We start from the raw sequence: 19315 nt of genomic DNA, 5'->3' as shown, positions 1-19315 counted from the left end.
GCCCTTACCTTGGAACCTGAACTAAATCTTGCACAAAAGGGGATAAATACATCAGGAAATATCAAAAAGGTTAATGAAGTTAATTTAGTTGTTGCTTATTTTACTCTAAATCCAGTGCAGACATCTGCCCAGGTGAAATGCCCTATCTTGCAATGTTAAAGAAATTAAAATTGAGAAAACACAACCTCCTTGACGGACCACATAGAATAGAGATTACTTAAGTGAGTTAATTACTATTGAAATATTCAGTGGCTATAGCGAGTACATGCTATCTATAGCAATAAGTGGAAACGAGTCCACCAGTAAAGCAAGTAAGAATACAAGTAAGCTTGTGTTGCTTGTTATAAACTGTATTGTTTCTATAGCTGGGGGTTATGTGTTTAATTTGCCTCAAACCCCCAAAATCTCCTCTTTGTGTTGTAACACAGTGGTGTTGTAACACAGTGGTGTTGTTACACAGTGGTGTTGTAACACAGTGGTGTTGTTACACAGTGGTGTTGTAACACAGTGGTGTTGTAACACAGTGGTGTTGTAACACAGTGGTGTTGTAACACAGTGGTGTTGTAACACAGTGGTGTTGTTACACAGTGGTGTTGTAACACAGTGGTGTTGTAACATGGCGCTATGTAACCTGTAGGTGCAGAGGGCTGGCTCTTATTGAATCAATCATGCTGCTCTGTAAAAGGTCAAGAGAATCCGTGCTGCAAAGAACATGAATGCATTTTCGTTTCATCAACGGACGGACACATAATTGATTCATCAGTAGGTCCTGCACCTAATACAGTTTGACACACTTAGCACATAGGCCACACTAGCAATAACCCTGCTCTCAAATACTTATTAATTAGCCTGAATATTGATGCATGACTAATTTAAAATGGGTGCCTGACTGAATTGCAAGAGTAAGGGAAAAGACAATGATGATCTTACTGTGGTAATCATCGTCTTTGGATGCGGTACTAGTTTAGAGAATCCCAGAGGCAAGAATATAATACACCAACAGTTCATATGGTATCATAAAAATAACAGCATGTAAGGAATAAAAACATCAATATTGCCACCAAAAATCTTTTGTGTGAGAAAATAAAGCTGCATGGAGGAGCAATATAATGGCAAACTATAAAAAAGTCAATAAAATGGCATCATTAAGTTCAGTGATAAAACGACAAAGGATACTAAGTGCGATAGAAAGCGATCTATAACTATTGATTTTGAGGTGAGATTTAAAAACCAAGATCATGCCATCAGACCAAATGTTAAATGGCAGACTGTTCCAGCAGCAAAAGATCGATCGATCTTTCATTTTCTGGAGCAACCAAAAGACTTGAACCGGTGGACCCTCCGAGGTCTCTGAGGATAGCTGGAAGTTCACTACTAATGTAATGATGGTATGTTGTATTTAAAGATATAACTCATTTATTTTAAATAGTTAAGACTTTTGTTTGTGGCTGTTTTGCCGCCAGCAGCTTGGCCTAATACATATGTGAGGACGTTTATACTTGCATCACTTTCGAGGTTGAGTAGAGGTCACTCACCTCGCTGGTTGATTTCCATATTTACAATATCATGTCAGAAGAAATCATGTCAGGTGAGGTGGAGTGAGGCTTTAGGCTGTCAGTATGAGCTCACTTGGTAATGACAGCTGTAAATGAAGGGCAATAAGATTCGATGATAAGGTGCAGGTGTATGTATTTGTGAAGCATGGCCAGGTTTGCATTCTGCAGCACCATATCTGTTAGAGGCCAGTCTCTTACCTAATTGAGGTCTCCTGGGTTAATGTGGTAAACCTGCTCCGTGCTTCCTCCCTCTGGCTTTGTGATGCCTTCATGTCGCTTAACTTTCTCCCTGTCTGGAATGACTCCATCCTGGAGTTGACAAAGCATGAAATAGGGGTGGATCGGGCACAGTTGCCAAGGGACGCTTTGCTCGGTGAAAGGCACACATAGATTTCCACTCCGAAGCAAACAGTGTCACAAGACCTTTGTGACACTCTTTTGCAGTTCATTTTGCTCCGTTAATCTCTTGGGCGGCAAGAAATGTCAATAGCTTGGAAATGGATGGAACTCAGGTGTCCTTTACTGCCAGGTATTAAGTCACATATTTTAAAATGCAACTTTATATTACCACATGACCACTCTAAGGATAAACTATTTTCTTACTAGAGGTGGCCAGTAAGAACACATTTATGCAAATTGATGCTCTGCAATAATAGGCTCATTTGGCCCACTGTATTGGATTATGTGAGAGAAACCACACCTTGGCATTACTAATTATTCATACCCAATGCTTTTTTTCTGGTCTCAATCGTGTGTTTGGCAGGCTGAGCGATGCAGTATGACAAATAAAAAGAGCTGTTAATGTTATGTAAGGCCCATACTTAATTACATCAACAGTCTTTGGGGAATGAAAACATACCTTCCTGTGCCTATCAGAAGAATTTTTTTAAACACACAATAGTACTTCCTGGCTTCGCTAATCGTTTAATATGTTTTGTACACATAGTATTTTGTAATACTGATCAGCATGTTGCAGATATTACCTATTGTCGCCGTGCTAGCAAGGGTGCTGACGTTAATCAGCTGGCTAATGTGTCCTATCAGAAACCTTGATGACTACAGAAAGATTTGCTATAGATAGATTTTAATTTTACCCATTATAATCTTAACAATGTTTGTACCCCCTGATATGTCCTGTAGTGCCACTATCAGGCCATGGAATTTACAGGGCATTTATGAGATACACCCTTTTGATTTTGATGACCACATGACCTTTCCTGTAGAAAATGTGTTTCATTTGATTTTAGATTTTTGCAGGGACAGCACACAATTAAAAGTAATTGCACCAGAGTTAGATCATTACTAATTAACATGTGTTTTCCCTGAGCAGGTAGACAAAAAACAATCACAGAACAACAAATACACTTCATAAAACAGCACAACATTAACGTCACAGTTTAGCCTCACTAACTTTTAGTTTAGTTTTTTAGTTCTATAGTCAGCTGTATAGATGCAGGTTGGCAGCATCACCCTGCTGTTGAGGGCCGATGATGCATCACAGCTCTAACATACAAAAAACAACCCTTTCTAGCTCTGATATGGAGAGTCATACTCCTTTTTCACTGATTAACTAACTAACTCTCTCTATATTACTGTGGCCTGGGAGCAGAGGCTAGCAGGCCCATTGCGTGCAAACACACTAGACCCCCTCGGGCCTGCCACTGTGTAATCAGACAGAAAATCAGACCTAATTCATGAATCCTCTGCTCCCACTTTGTCTCTCAGTGATGCATTGTGATGCATACACATACACATGCACAAGCACAAGCACACACACACGCACACACACACAAAGTGCATTTGAATGATTTATTAATGTCCACTAACACTAGACAAAGGCACGTAAATAGTAAAGTTGTGGTGCGACAGATTTACACTGCCAAGAATTATCTCCCTCTATTTTGTCCCTCTTTGTCCTTCTCAGAAAACACACACGCACACGCACACGCACACACACACACACACACACACACACACACACACACACACACACACACACACAACACTTGTACTATTGCCAGTGTTGGCACCCTGAAACAATAACCTTAATCAATCACCATCAATACTACATGCATAAACCCCAGCCATTATCCAACATTAATCTTAAACTAATCTAACGTTGAGCTAAAAAAAGGAACAGACTTTTATCCCCAAGTATTTATACATTTCCTCTAAATCTCTTGTGCATGTGGAGGCAATTTGTTTATACAGTATCTTTCCCAAACACAGTAACAATATGCTTTAAAGCATAACGATAGATCAAGACCAAAAATGAAATCAAATACAAGAAGATTAGAAAAGAAACAATAGAATACAATAAACACTTTACCTTAACCTAGTTCTTACCCTCAGATTTAACTAACCACTACTAAGCAGAAGTCCGAACCCTCAAACAGCCCCGTGAAGAAGTGAGAAGAAAGCCGAAATGTTCTCAAGTTACAAAGAATGACTCCACTATCCAAAATGTCATCACTTTCAAGGTTTAAAGCTCAACGTGGTCCTCCCAAAGACAGAAGGACAACCTCAAGGTTTTAAAACAAGCATGTTATTTTTCATTGTCATGTCATTAGCTGCACCCTTTTTAGTTCTACCAAACCCAGTGCATTATGTACATTAGGCATATACATTACTACAGTAACATCTTGATATGGGCTTCATTATAGTTATTTGAGTTTAGTATCAATGCATAATGACTGTGAAAACAGCCAGTCAGTTAAGAAGTGCATTAGTGCATCTCCAATTAGAAATTTGAATGTAAAACATCAGTGAAAGTGAAAGGGCATTTCAGTCATTAGAATATTGATTCCGTTTTGCTAATATTTGGACAAATTAACGTAGACAATGCAGTAAAATGGCAGAAATTAATTCCAGCTGTCTAAAATGAAATGAAAATCAAGCATTGTACATTGATCAACAGATATAAGGAAACCTCACATCAGAGACACTTGGAGATGAGGATAAATAGACAATCAAAATAAAGGCATTGACAAAAGCATGAGCTTTAAATGAAATTGTCAGTCTCCCAACCTGATGAGCCCACAGCCATGTCAGTGCAATGTAGCAGTCAGTCAGTAATCACTGATGAAAAGCTGATTGGACTAAAGGAGTATTGGAAAATGTCAAAATAACCAACTGGGAAAGAGGAAGGGGCTTAAATGTCATCACTCATCAATAGAGTATTTCCCTTTGACAAGTTCAGGATCAATAGATATAGATGACAGACCCAGCACAATGTATTACTATTCCATTTTCTACTCAATGGTTATTCTTAATATTTTTATTTTCTTATAATTAGTACCACAAAAGAAGAGCCCAATCAAGCTGCCCTCCCAACTCCTCCTCCACGTTGTCCCTGGAGATCCTGCTTCTCTTAGATCTCTCCATAGGTCATGTTCATATCACCGCACAAGTCCTCCATCGTATAATACCGTCTCAGAGGGATTAGAGCAGAATGAAGTACAACATCTTCTTTCTGAAAACTTCCCCGTTGTGCAACATATCAGTCACCACGGAACACGCTGTAGTCTCAGAGTTCAGAGAGGAGACACTGATGGGACAGCGCGGGCCTCCCACACAGCCTTCTCCGTATTCAACATGAGCCACTTTAACTTAATGAAGAAAGAAGAAGCACGGCGCAGAGAGTGAACCACGCCACCTCAATTAAAACTTCTAACAACCCCCGCACGATTGTGACGACATAGCTGAATATTTGATATTTGAGAGCAGTTCTACCTTCTGTGATTTTATCCCCTATTCACACGGACAGTAAAAGGAGTAATGATAGCAGATGTAGACGGTCGTACCTGCCATTGAGAAAATCCAATAACTTTTTTTTTTTAACCTTTTTTTTTTTATCTTGTTTTAGAATATTCATGAATTAATAAAGTATGTAAAATCCCTACAAAAATATCCCATTTCGGGGATATTAAAGTGGAATTACATTTCCTGGTCTGAATCTGGCTGTTGTGGTGGTTAGACAGCCAGGTTATGGCCCCCATTAGGAAAGTAGGGGGTGAAGTATACCTCAAGAATACAGAAAAGTAGGTATACGTGCTGGAGATCAGATGCCGACACATTCGGATGGGGAACTATTTATTCAGGAAGAGAAATCCTCTTTTCGCTTGCCCCCACTCGGAGCACAAAACAGCATCCCCTGAGCTGGGAGGCATTATGTGTCACACTCAAGGACATTTAAGCATGACAGACACTTCCAAGTTGGATCCCCGGGCCTCCTTTTAGGAGCATTTGGAGGCAGTAGAGACAGGCAACTCTTACCGTACAATCTTTATTAGTTTAATAGTATTTAATCATTTATTTTACTGAATTACAAAAAGTAAGCATGTTAGTGTTCTACAAACAACAGGAAGTCTATTTGAGCCGCTAATCAAACAGTAAGACGTCAGAGAAATTAAAACCCTTATCATTCATTTGCCGCAATTTGAGTCAAAAAGGTCTTCTCAGATGTGCTACACTTACATTAATTTTGACTTACACTTTCCGAGTATATAATTATCTCCATGTCTATGTTCATCCTAATAAATATCCAGAACTCTGCTTAGAAATGATAGAAACAATACTATTTGTGTAACTCCAGAGCCTGCCTCAGAATCATCTTGTTTTTTGCATACATACATTGCAAAGAGGAACTGCTAATAGCTCATTTGGCATATTTTTAATGGGGCCAGTTTCCCAAAATGTTGTAGCCCACAGCCTAACTAACTGAATCCATGGAAAGAAAAACTAAAACACAACTCCACCCGCACCAGTTCTTTTTTCCCAGAATGAGGGAATAAATTAGCTCCATAAAATGCTTCTTTATAAAAGAAAAATATATATTTATATAACTGTATACATGAGCATTATACTGCCTCCACCTCAGTACAATTAAGGTGAATGCAATTTTGTAAAAACAAGCAAGCCGTTGTTAAGCTAGAAGCCTGGTCCTCCATTATTCAGCAAGCAACTCCTACTACCTTTATTTATTTACAGTACTTAATCATTCATTTTATTTCCACGACCTAAAACTCCCTGGTTATTAGCTACATCGATATGGGCCCATTGTCAAAGCGTATTCCTGCTGAGGCTTCTCCACTGCCTCAATAAGTTTCCCAAACAATAATTGCTTTTATAGGACAGAGGGAAGTGCAGTGTGAGCTCCCTGAGCATGAGGGTCTTTCCCAGAAGACGCTCCTCTCCACAGTAACTGTCTGAGCTCTGCTGGCTGCTTGCCTAATTAAAGGTCAGTTAGCTAGCTGGGTGCCAAAGCAGCATAAACACATTAAAGGGAAATGCCACTCTATGACGCAACTCAGTGGAGGTTTTTGAACATCGGGTGCTGTGTCCCTTTGCCTGGAAAAGCAATATCTGTTCAGGTAGAGCTTGTGAGAGATAATGAGCTCGTGCTGGTGTGACTGCTCAGTGCCCCTCAGCTGTCAGAGTAGTTTAAAGTGGACATATGAGTATAATGATTTATCCTTTGATTTAAGGTTGTGTTTCGATACAAAGGATCATCTAACTTCTGTGTTTTTCCCCAGTGAGCATGACTTGGGTGAGGATGACATCTACGACTGTGTGCCGTGTGAGGACGATGGGGATGACATCTATGAGGACATCATTAAGGTGGAAGTACGACAACCCATGGTGAGAACATTGTGTCTGCCCCTTTATCATTAGGTGTGCTTTTATAAACCCATTATTGATTATGTACAGTATTTGTCGCAGGTGTCATAATGTGACTCTGATGCTTGCTGAGGCTCTATGACTGAAGGGGTTGCATGTTCATACTCACCTTAAACGTAGATGCCTGTCTACCTGGTTTCCATTAGCAGAGGTGTGGACTCCAGTCACATGACTTTAGACTCGACTTAACAACATAAAATAAAACTTGGAACTGGACTTGGGCTTTAACACCAATAACTTGTGACTTCACTTGAGCCTTATGACTGAAATACTTGATACCTTCCCTAAAGTTAGGGTACCTGAGCGCCAGTTTGAAAAATATAATGCCAAAGATAATTATTTTGCCGTACAAAAACTACACTTTGGTCAACAAAAACAAATTCCATTATTACAACGTGCAGGTTGAAATTGGAGAAGAGCATATTATGACTTATGTGGCACTCGAAACTAAAAGTTTAGGACTTGGGACTTGTCAGTCTTGACTTGAGACACTTATTACCATGAACATATAGTGCTCTGAAGAGGAAGCGCACACTTTCTCCTTCTCACCTTAGTACTTGCATGACGTCATATCTCTAAACGCGCTCAGACCCCTTACACAACTGGTGATGAATTTGACTTCTGACTTGCACTGCTTTGCCTTCCCCATGCTGCAGATCAGATACATGCAGGTGAGTGCCGTTGTGCTTGTGACTCACCCTACCCTATCATCTAACTCCCTCCACCACTTCATTTAAAACAAACTCTTAGCATCCCAAGAGAATGACCTGCCAGTTAGATTACTGACCCGTGCCTAAGGCTAAAGGACCCCATCTAGTCCAAAGTCTGACTCAGGGCCCATTGGAGACAGTTGTGACTTCAGCTCGGTGACTGTGGCGTTAACTGGCGTCAGCGAGGACCACCAGCTGCCACTTCCAACCTCAAAGCACAAGACAAATAAACATTATCCTGCTGGCTTTGAGCCCTGCCTCTGAAGGGTTGATAACATGCTGGATTGAGGCCTGCATCGCTACATAGCCCCAGTGTTTTGTATTATCTGCACTGGTTATCAACAGCGTAATCTATTCACGATGGCTCAGCCAGTGATTCCACAGTCAGGCTGCTCAGGTCACTCCCACAACATTGAAAGAAATGAAGCCTCTATCTATGTTGTTTTCTTTTTAATCATGGTCATATGGATGAGTGACTTAAAATATGCATTACAGTATCTTGTCCTTTCAAAGAAACACATGTATATGCATATATATACTCATGTTCCTACACACAGACTCATTCAGACAGGTCTCCTGAGAAAGGCTCTATGTAGATAAGTTTGCATCTTTTCCCCATCCTTCACCGCCCCCTCACAACCTGCCTACTTGCATGGCTATGACTTAAAAACCCTTTTTTCATCTACATATGCTTGTTCAGTCAGCCAGCCCACACATAAAGTGACAAACTAACACATCTCACGACTCTCCAAAGTCCTCACCATCTCACTTCCCTCTACACAGGGACACGTGTCACGAACTGTGGGTGAACATTGGTATCAGGAAAATCCGCTCTTCTGTAGTTAAACACACTTGTTTGTTTGTAGACCACAGTCCAACCTGAAGAACATCACTTAACAGCACATCATGTGTCCTAGTTTCCTGACTATGTTTGAACACAAACTTTGTACTTTTAGATTTGTGGATGCATCTTTCCTTTTCTTCCATCAGCTATTGCTTCCCATTCATTTTTAGCCAGGATGAAAATCAAGTAGCAAATCTAATCAATTGTATGCCCATGACTCCCTGTAAAGCAGTATTGAAAGTGAATGGATTATCCTGTTGAAATAATATAGAACAGACTCTTGAAACCAGCTTGCGTCGTGTAATCCATCACGTTCAACATCAAGTCCGCTTTCATTTTTGTCAATGTTACATTATGGCTTCATGGCAAATTGATTGGAAAGGTCTGAACTGCATTATCTCGTACAGATAATGGCATTTGATGGATTACACAACTCAAGCCATTTTCAAGAGTCTGCTAATAGATTCCATGATGTTTGGAAATGAAGAGAAACTAATGGCTGACTGGAATGGTAGTTGATAAAATGTCTAAAACACAGCAGCACAGTTTGTAAAATGCTTAGCTGTGATGATATATGTGTTTTGAGAATTGACTGAACATCTTAAAAAAAACACTGGTATGGTCCTTTTTAAAAACATTGTTTGTTACAAATATAGATACTCAATTGGTGTAATAATAATCATTTAATAAAGATAATCAAGTGTACACAATCATGCAGTGAAAAGGTCCCGACTCATTATATTTCATTGTTTCACCATAGAAGATGGGAATGACAGAAGACGACAAAAGAAATTGCTGCTTAGTTGAGATCCAAGAAACTGAAGCAAGGTACTACAAGACTTTAGAGGACATTGAGAAGGTGAGTGTCATGATGCACGTGCACATACATTTGAGTATGCATTTTAAGGTTGTGTCAGAGTTTCCTTTTGTCACTTCTTCTTTGTTGGTGTCTCAGGCCTGTGTGCCGGGTCACAGCATGGAAATGTCAGCTATTGGCAGATTCATTGGGGAGCACAAATGTCACAGGAGCTGATCGATATGGTTATTATTGGCTCAGCACCCACAGGGGACACTGACCCCTGGGGCTTTAGCTATAGACACGCACATCACAGGCGCAAGGACATACAACTGTACACACGCACGCACGCACACTGGCGTTGGGGAAGTTATCCCAAAAAAAAGGAATCCATAACTTACACTTGACCAGGTTGGGGGACTAACGGAATACAAAAAAACGTTACAGTTACAGAAAAATAATCAGATTACTGCTACATTCAGTAAAATTGGGATTACTGGCAGATTAACATTTTTTAAATAGATTTTTTAAATAAAGAATGATTTACTACCATGCACATACACACACATCACAACACCATCATTAATAAACCTTTGTTGAGAGCAGTGCTGCTAACACTTCACTTTCCGCATTGACAGATTGCATCTGCGATTTGATGGAGCGCCACAAATCATGTGCTCCACTAATTTCATTAAACTAAATGTTCATCCTGTGTTTCCCGCGTCGGACCAAGGCGAGACTAAGTAAGAATAAATAACCCTCTCGTGATCAGAGGACTCGTTAAGCTTAATTGAGTTGGGGTTAATAAAGCCTCATTTCCTCATTGCTTCTTAGTTGAGCTCTTTGTTATTATTATGATGATGGAAAGTGACAACCAAAATACAACGTTGGAGAAACAATAGGCAGGTTTCTCTTCTGTGAGCAGCATAGAGAAGTGCACAGTGTTTTAGCCTGAAATTAAATAACTTCACGTTCCCTGTGAACAACAATATGGTTGTTCCAACTTTTACAGTGTGGCCTGCTATTGATTTTCTTTGTTGCTGCAGTTAACTTTAAGGTTGTGCTGTCCTTCAAATAAATCTTTACATGTCTGCTAAAAGCTTGGCCAGAGCTTTATTCAATTTTATCAATACATTTTTGACATGAAAAATAGTACAGTTTTTTTAAGACGCACTTCACTTATAGTTTCTCTTTTCACTTTATATGTGTCTCTTGTTTTTCTTTAGAATTACATGATCCCTTTGAAGCAAGTCTTGAGTCCACAGGAGATGGAGGCTATCTTTGTCAATCTTGAGGTAAGAAACTGCTCAATTAAAGAGCACGATGTCTGCAGCACACCAAGGGAATAATCCAATATGTGTATGGATGGCTGGATGAATGGCAGGATGTGTTTTATATACTATATTAGGGGATAACAGTATGCAAAATCCATGCTCTCGTATGCACTGAGATTTGGATGTTGCAGTTCAATGTTTTCATTGCAATGGGGGGGAAACTAAATATTCAATTGTTGTTGAATGAGGCCAGCCTTATTCTTTACTAGCAGTGTTTAGCGGACAACAATTTACACACAAAGAGCAAACTCCCTCCCCTCTCAAACGAAGTCGAGTTGAATCTCACAACCTTACAGTCATGATAGCGGCGAAGATAACAAAGATAGCTCTTAATTCGTATCGTGCCTAACTTTAGTAGATCATAACATATCATATCGGTATGAAATCCATCTGCAGAAGCTCCGGTTCAGAATGAGACCAAGCTTTTTTATGGATGTCTTGGGCCAAAATGTTGTCTTGTTTTTAGCTTCGCCAATGGCCAAAAGTGCCTTTTGCTATTGAAGCAGTTTCTTATCGCTGGGGGCCCCGACTGGCTAGTTAAGAAGAGAAAGGACACAGCAATCAATGATAGTATAAAATAAGTTTTTCAAAAATTGTGAATCATCACAACCAAAAGTCCTTGAGTGTACAGTCATAGTACGTGAGATTAGCTGCAGACAGACAGACAGATATACACTCACATGACCCAACACATTATCTTCCCACAGGCATATGTCTGGTGAAGATAATTGGACTGCATTGGACTAAGACGACTGTTATCTTTTGAATCATAGGGCATACCAAGGCAATATGTAAAGAACGTGCTGTAGACTACCGATTCTTTCAGGATGAATACATGTATGCATACCTAATGTACTGTATATCCAAGGAAATCTACAGTACGTATAGGTCTATCTAAGTGTATAACTCTGTATAAAGGAGGCATTAGAATGGGTATATTCTAATATTTTTTGTTATGTTCACTCAGGATGTTATCAAAGTCCACTTTGCCCTCCTGCGAGCCATCGACCTGAGCATGGTCAGTGGAGGAAGCGGGCTGGGGAAGATCTTCCTCGACTTCAAGGAAAGGTTAGTGACCCTAAATGTGTATGTGTTGATGATCAATGCGTCATACACGTACTTTTTTGGGTACTTCCACTTGTAGCTGCAATTCTTTCTGCCCATTCAAATTGAAGAGGCTGCATCATGTTGAGTGTCCACAGATCTGTCGGGGGATTGCTGGGATTAGTGTTCAAAGAATAAATCGATTAAAACAAAACACGTAGAGGAAAAAGCTGAGAGAGCAGGGAACCGATTGTTCCTCATTCAACCAAAAAGGGTCAAATCCACTCAAGAATGCCTTTGTCTCCTCTTTCACTACCATGTTGTCAGTTAGTTTTCTTAAAACAAGTGACAAAACTATTATTTGCTAAAGTATTTGCTAAAATCAGGTTTTCAAGTGCAGCCACCTGCTTTATCTGCTCTGTATCAAGATCGAAAAACAGTGCACAAAAGTACATTTTATTAGAAAGAAGTTTAAATATTCTTTCTGCACAGACATACTTTTTAAAATGCATTTATTAAAAATGTTCTGGTATAAGATATAAATCCTCCACATCAGACTTTCCAACTACAACAAACTATACAACAAAATAATCACACAATATACTTAAAATAACTTCGATTTCACAAATAATCACAAGTCAACTATATATTTATGCAAAATATACTTTGGTGACCAGAATTAATTTAATCTTAGTTTAAAAGAGTTAACTGAAGAAGCACTACATCTTCTGGAAGCTCATTTCATGCGTTTACAGCATGAAGTGTGAAGAAGTTTCTATTTTCCTAGAAACACTTTAGTGGGAATCATTTTAAATCATACCTTTTACACCAAAAGTGGATGACAGGCTCGACTGTGATACCATATATCCTAAAGTTTAATTGCTTTAAGAAAGTAATGTCTAACTTTATTATAGACTGAATGACTTTATAAGAAGGAGATTTCTGTGGTGTGGGGATTAGAAAACGCAGGGTACCATGAAAGCTGAGGTTTATTGGCGAACAGGGTTTTCTCTCAGATGGATCTCCATCTTGCCCAGCTGCTGAGCATCGTGTGGATAATTTGCTTCCCTGAGGGGAGCAGTGATTTGCCTTCCTGCTGTTCCTGTGTCACAGCTTCATAGGTAATGGTAATGATGGTGATGATAGGCTCTGGCTCAGGGCATGATTCCTAACACAGCCGTGGATATGCCACTCTCCTCCAATGATACACCCATTACTGCAAGAGTGCGTCACAATCGTCACGGCCTGTGTGCGTGTGTGCGTGTGTACCTGCTCTTGTAAACATAAGCATGTAATATATTCCTTTTGCACAGTAATCCTAATAGCACACATACTCTTTTCCCTCCTCATTCTTCCAAGCTGAAACAGGCAGTCACAGTATTTCTGTGGGCGGCTTCAGTTTACATAGGTAATAAGGGTCGTCGCAGGCCTCTTTCTTAAGCCTAGAGGGCCATGTAACACAAAGTTGGTGTGACACTACAGACTCTATTTCTACTAATCGACAGAGGCAGGCACATACTCTCTCCTTCTATCTTACACACGCATGCACACACTCTTTCTGTATCTCCTTCCTTGTTGTGGCTCATCTGACTCTCTGATCGGATTGAGCTGTTCATTTGCACGCAATCCCAGATAAGGTCCAGCTAGCCGACGGTTCCTGTAAAGGACTGAGATGTTGTCTCATTAAAGCTCAGAGGATGCACATGGAGAAAGAGAAACAGGGAAAAAACAGAAAGAGATTTAAGCAGAAACAGTAGTTTCTACACTCCCATCATTTACATTGTTGATTGAGTATTTTAGTGATTTTTGAGTGTTTCTATACAAATAGGATGTAAAATGGGGTTAGAGTAATTGTCTTTTTAGGGTTAAAATGATTATATATAATATAATATCTTCCTTCATTTCTTTGGTTCTTTTCTTTGTCGTTTTTTAAATTTATTTTGGGTTTTTCATTTGACTGATCTGGGAGTGCTGTAATTTTGTTTTTGGACAAAATGTTAATTGAAAATATATTAAAAAATTGCAAAGTAATTCTACCATAATTAAGGCCCTGTCACACATATCCGTATGCCGGCGCACACGAAAAATTTTCAGAGTCCAAATACGTCAGATCGGAAAAGTGAACATATACAGATACGCATGTCTAACCTATTGATAGCGCATCACTTACTTATACAAACTGTATCAGACGAATACCCAACGAATGCATAAGATATACAAAAATATGGCGTATACAAAATGTCAGCAACACGCTGGTGTACGTTGATATAAGGTAAGGTATAAGTAGTATTCGTTAAGAGCTCACTGTGTTACGCTGGTGTACGTTGATATAAGGTAAGGTATAAGTAGTATTCGTTAAGAGCTCACTGTGTTACGCTGGGGTGCGTTGTTGAACGCTGATGATTTGAGCATGTTCAACATTACCGGATGTACCCGACGTGTGCTCCATAAGATATAAAGTGCATTATTAACTCACCATTACTCTGAATTAGTGGGAGCCCTGAGCTTGTGTCTCTGCAACGAGCCGGTCCAATATAGGGGGATAAATTATTCACCAATAGTAAAAGGTTTCTTCTCTTAGCAACACGGTTAGTCACTAAGTATGACGCTCTCAGTGCACTCGCATGTGTTGATGTGGTGACCATCAGTCATTTTTTATGTCCTTCTGGTTCATGTTTTTTTCTTTCAAAAAACTCCAATGGCTTGTCTTTTAACGCCGGGTGCCGGCGTTATGAAGGCTTCGTTGCCTCATGTGCAAGCCTGTATATTATGCAGAGCGCCGCATGAGAATCACCTGTAGTGATAAACACGTATTTTAAGTAGGACTCCTGATATTGTCTTTTAAATGTCTCCTCATTGGGTCTTTTCCCCTTTCCAAAAAAGCTCTTTAAAGACGTTTGTTTTCCACTCATTGTTGCTTGTGGGCTTAATGTTTTGTAGTAAATTATCACGTGACAGACGAGCGTCTTGACATGTGTCAAGAGACACAGACGCATAGACAGATGTATCCGGTGATTTTTCAAAATAAAACCTTGATAAATAAAACCAAAATAAAAAATGTTCAATCTTTCTGTGCGGCCCGGTACCAAATGATACCGGTACCGGTCCACGGACCGGTGGTTGGGGACCACTGACCTATGTGAATACGTTAGAGGAACGTTAGATATAGGCTACGACGGCTGACGGTGAATCCTACAGCCAATGTATTGATAACGAGTGGATAACCTATTCCTACCCTATGTTAAGATTATGCGTGACGACGGAGTCAGGCGTGTTTGGCGTATCGTCTGCGTCCTTCAAACGATCACAACTTACCCTTAATTTATATCAACCTATTGCCGATATTTCGTATGCACCGGCATATGTTTCTGTCATACGGATATGTGTAACAGGGCCTTTACACCTTACGGCCAAAAGTACATGGACACCTAAACCTATATATATATATGTGATTATTGAACATCAAAACCATTGACATGAATCTTCCACTATAGCTCTGCTCTTCTCAGAAGACTTTCTACAAGATTTTGACACTTGGCTGAAGGGATTTGCTCCCATTCAGCCAGAATAGCATGTGTGAGCTCGGCCACTGATAAGGCGATAAGGCCTGGCTAACAGTTGGCATTATACTTTATGCCAAAAGTGTTGGACAGGGTTGGGGTCAGGGCTCTGTGCAGGCCAGTTAAGTTCTTCCACACTAAACTGGGAACGGCCATTTCTTTATGGACACTACCATATTGAAACAAGAGTGGGAAACGTACTATACTAAAGTGTTGTTGCATACTGTAGCATTACGATTTCAATTCATAGGAACTAAGGAGACCAAGCATTGAAAAAGAGCCCCACACCAAAGGCACACATATAGTCTATCTAGTTGTTTGGTAATGGATTTTAACCTTCAATCTCTTAGAAAAATATGTAAAATGTACCTTCTATTCATAAACAAATTTGCTGATGACATACCGTTCATTGTTAATATTTACCTTTAGCGACATTCTCAAAGCAGAGCAGGGTTATTTTAAGAAACCGGTTCATTAGATTTGCAGATTCTGTGCGTCACAGGCTCTCTGCATGTGATTGACATGTATGCCTGCCTCATTATGAGCCACTGTGGTGTCTTGTCTCTTTGTGGCGATAAGCAACAGTTACCAGGGGATTTGGACTCGCACAGCTCTGCTCTCATGAGGCATCTTGGTGATTTTCCTGAGGACCTGGCTTAGCATAATTCATTTAGTTTTCTATGCTTGTAAGTCCCTGTGACCTTTACAACAATGTGCTTGTATCGTTTTTTCTCACGTTGGTCCGAAAGATGAAAAGCTTATTCATTTTTCTATTTGTCATCTAACTGAATGCCATGCTGAAAATGTCACTAGTTTATCTCGACTACTTCTCAATTCTTAAACAGCCAGAACTGTGCAGAATGGAAATGTGCGCTTTGAGGAAGCTCTATAAACTAAATGGGCATCTCTTGTTGATATCCTCATTTGCAGCATTCCGCAACTCATTTCCGGAGTAATCTGGCTCCCCGACATCCTCTCGGTCCCTAATCATGGCTGCACTATGAGCCTCTTTATTTGAGGTCTTTGCTCTATGTTCTCCTCCATTTGCTGTGTGCTGGATATGTTGAGTGGAGGTGAGGGGGTCCCAATGCCATGTGTCAGAGAATATTAGCTTGCTCCGCAGCCTGTCACTTCTGGTTTGCTTGGAGATTGGCTTTGCTTTTAGGGCTCCATGAGGGTGGGGTTGAAGTTTCCGGGGCGCAGTTGCTCAAAATTGCATTTTCCGTGAAATAACATGCACGACAGCGTCCTCATTATGAAAGAGGCCAGCACAGCAGGGCGATATCTCTGGCACAGGAAAGAGTACAAGCAGGCACGTTTTTACTGCACCGTCAAACTCTCCAACCCAGAGGAGCAATGTCGCAAACAACTCTGCCGTTTAGAGGTTGCTGTGCAGCTTCTACTTTACCAGCGCATGTTTGCAGACTGTTTTCCAAATTTGGACTGATGTGGGTTTAATAATGGCAAAAATGAAAACTTGCCAATTGGCTCTACTAGGAAAATAAATGTCAGCTTTTAGTCGCAAGTTTACACTTTTGCTTTTATGAGTGGGTCCCTGTTTTGTTTGTCTAGTGCACAAAACTATCAAAAGCAGCGAAGAAGACGCGTTCAAACTAGTACAAATATATGTAAAGTTAAATTTAAATGGATTTGCAAATGTTTTATGAGGAAGGAAAGTTATTTGTGTTGGAGCCCAGTACGCCCCGTACCTTTTGATGAGTAACACTGAATGTACTCCACAGGGAACCTTTAATGGGCCCATCCTGCTGGCTCAGCCATCGGGAAAAACGTCTTTGTTGTCCCCTTGAGCATATAATCCTCCCTCATTATCAATAAATCTTACCTGATTCATCTCAGCATTTTTAGTATTTAGTAGAGAGAAAAATCGTCATTAGCTCAATTGCACAATAAGGCCAGGCAGCATTTGCAGCATTTGCAGCATTGCTGCTTTATCCCCTTTTGAAGCTCTGAAGATGTCCAAGGTTGATTTAGTTGTTTTGGAATGAGCTGATATGGAGCTTTTCCAAAAAAAGATTTGCTAATGAATTAAGATACTTATGTCTTAATTAAGTGTTTATACAGTACAGTGTTTTAGATTTAGGATTCAAGCAGAGATACTAGGAGAAAACAGGAATTGAAGAGTCTTTACCTCCCACAGCAAAGGGTCAGGACTAAGTTTAAGTAAGGACTTATCACCGTGTCGCATACTAATTATGGATGACTGGGCCAAGAGTGGATGCATGCTGCAATGTGCTCGTGTGCCATTAGCACTTTTGTTCCACTACCTGTCTCAGTGAAGAGGACAAAGCCTCTGAGCAGCATCTCAAGTGTCAGGCTGTTGTTAAATGTTTGAATATATAACTTTTTTCCACACAACATGGTATCTACACATCCAGTCATTGTTTGACGAATGTGTGATTTAGTGACCTTGAGTGTGATGTTTTGTTGCCATAATAGTCTTGTTTCTTTTAAGCACTACACCTAGGATACAAGGTTTATTTTCTTTCAATCAGTGTGATTCATATTCTGTGTAAAGTACAAAATACTGTATTATTTACCATACGCACAGCATTTTACTCCGAAGGTTAAACACACAACTTATCCAATAAGAGATGCAGTTGTACTACTCTGACCTCTTTTCGTGTCACACAATCCATAGCATTCCTGAAAAGATAAGCGCTATTATACCATTGTATCTTAATGAGTACCATGAATAAAGTCTTTTGGAGCTTTAGTCCTCAAATGAATGATAACTGTGGCCTAGCTATCTTTTCTATTCAATTCAATTGGATCATTATCTTATTGAATCATCATTTGTTTTTTTGTGCCATTTTGGGACAGAAGAACACCACACTAAGCTGAAGATCACATTATACATCTCTGAAATATTAACATTATATAAAGCTGTTATTGCTAACATTTTGCGAAACAGTTGCCTGTTTACACATTAGGCTGACACCTGGCAACATTAGTATTCATTTAGAGTCGATTGTAAGTCCAATATTCACTCTCTTTTTAGCTCTGGTTTGGTTTCCACCACATCCAGACATCATCTGGCTCTTTAGCTGCTAGATGCTCCACTTTTATAACATTGTATGGCCGCCATTTGGGGCTGAACAGGAAGCGTGCAGTGTGTTTTTTACACTGGTGTGAGCTCCGAGAGTCAGCCATACAACAGATATACCCTGAAACCAAAACTGAAACCTTCAAGAGGCTAAAGTGGCCTCCTTATTACAGCATCACAGTGCTGGCTGTCTGGTTGGACACAGATTTGTTTGGTGAAATCTTCAAAGAAAGTGAACCCTCAGGCAGTGGAGAACAAGAACAGGCCTTTTGTTCCAGGCACACAGTGGTACACACACACACACACACGCACACACACACACACACGCACACACACACACGCACACGCACACGCACACACACATGCACACTGAAGGATGGCCTTATTTTAAACTGATGAGCAAATAACATACCTCTTACCAACATTTTCATTCACTCAGCTACGGCCATTGCTGTGAGATTGGAGCCTTCTGGTAAATGTTCCTTACTAAGGCCCCACACTGATGAATATAAATGAATATCCAAACGCCGTTAGATGTAGCCTTCACACATTGTACAACAAGTACCTTGAAAAGAACACGACACATTTCTAACCTCAGTAGCTCTTTCACTTTCATTTTGTTCATCTTTAGTTTTCTTTAATATTTCCCTTTTTTATATTTCTATAATATTTTCTACCCATGGCTGCCTGTAATGTCTTGCATCACTTAAACTTTTAACTGCCTTAAT

The 19315-nt window shown here is 40.0% G+C and overlaps 1 protein-coding gene across 13 annotated transcripts in view; it reads left to right on the top strand.

Moving 5' to 3' along the window:
* The window catches only part of vav2 (vav 2 guanine nucleotide exchange factor), a 195917-nt gene that overhangs the window by 150475 nt on the left and 26127 nt on the right, over positions 1-19315 (top strand). For 7 of the 13 annotated variants that reach the window (XM_029444413.1, XM_029444416.1, XM_029444411.1 and 4 more), the window contains exons 5-9: positions 7091-7196; positions 7892-7906; positions 9550-9648; positions 10812-10880; positions 11887-11987. In XM_029444413.1, the coding sequence (XP_029300273.1) occupies positions 7091-7196; positions 7892-7906; positions 9550-9648; positions 10812-10880; positions 11887-11987 (390 nt within the window). The remainder of the gene's footprint in view (positions 1-7090; positions 7197-7891; positions 7907-9549; positions 9649-10811; positions 10881-11886; positions 11988-19315) is intronic. The other 6 variants (XM_029444418.1, XM_029444417.1, XM_029444409.1 and 3 more) reach the window with 3 other exon arrangements.

This window comes from Cottoperca gobio, chromosome 12 (assembly GCF_900634415.1).
Source record: "Cottoperca gobio chromosome 12, fCotGob3.1, whole genome shotgun sequence".
Taxonomy (NCBI): domain Eukaryota; kingdom Metazoa; phylum Chordata; class Actinopteri; order Perciformes; family Bovichtidae; genus Cottoperca; species Cottoperca gobio.
Note: the sequence above shows the minus strand (reverse complement) of the source record. Positions and strands in the feature narration are given on the sequence as shown.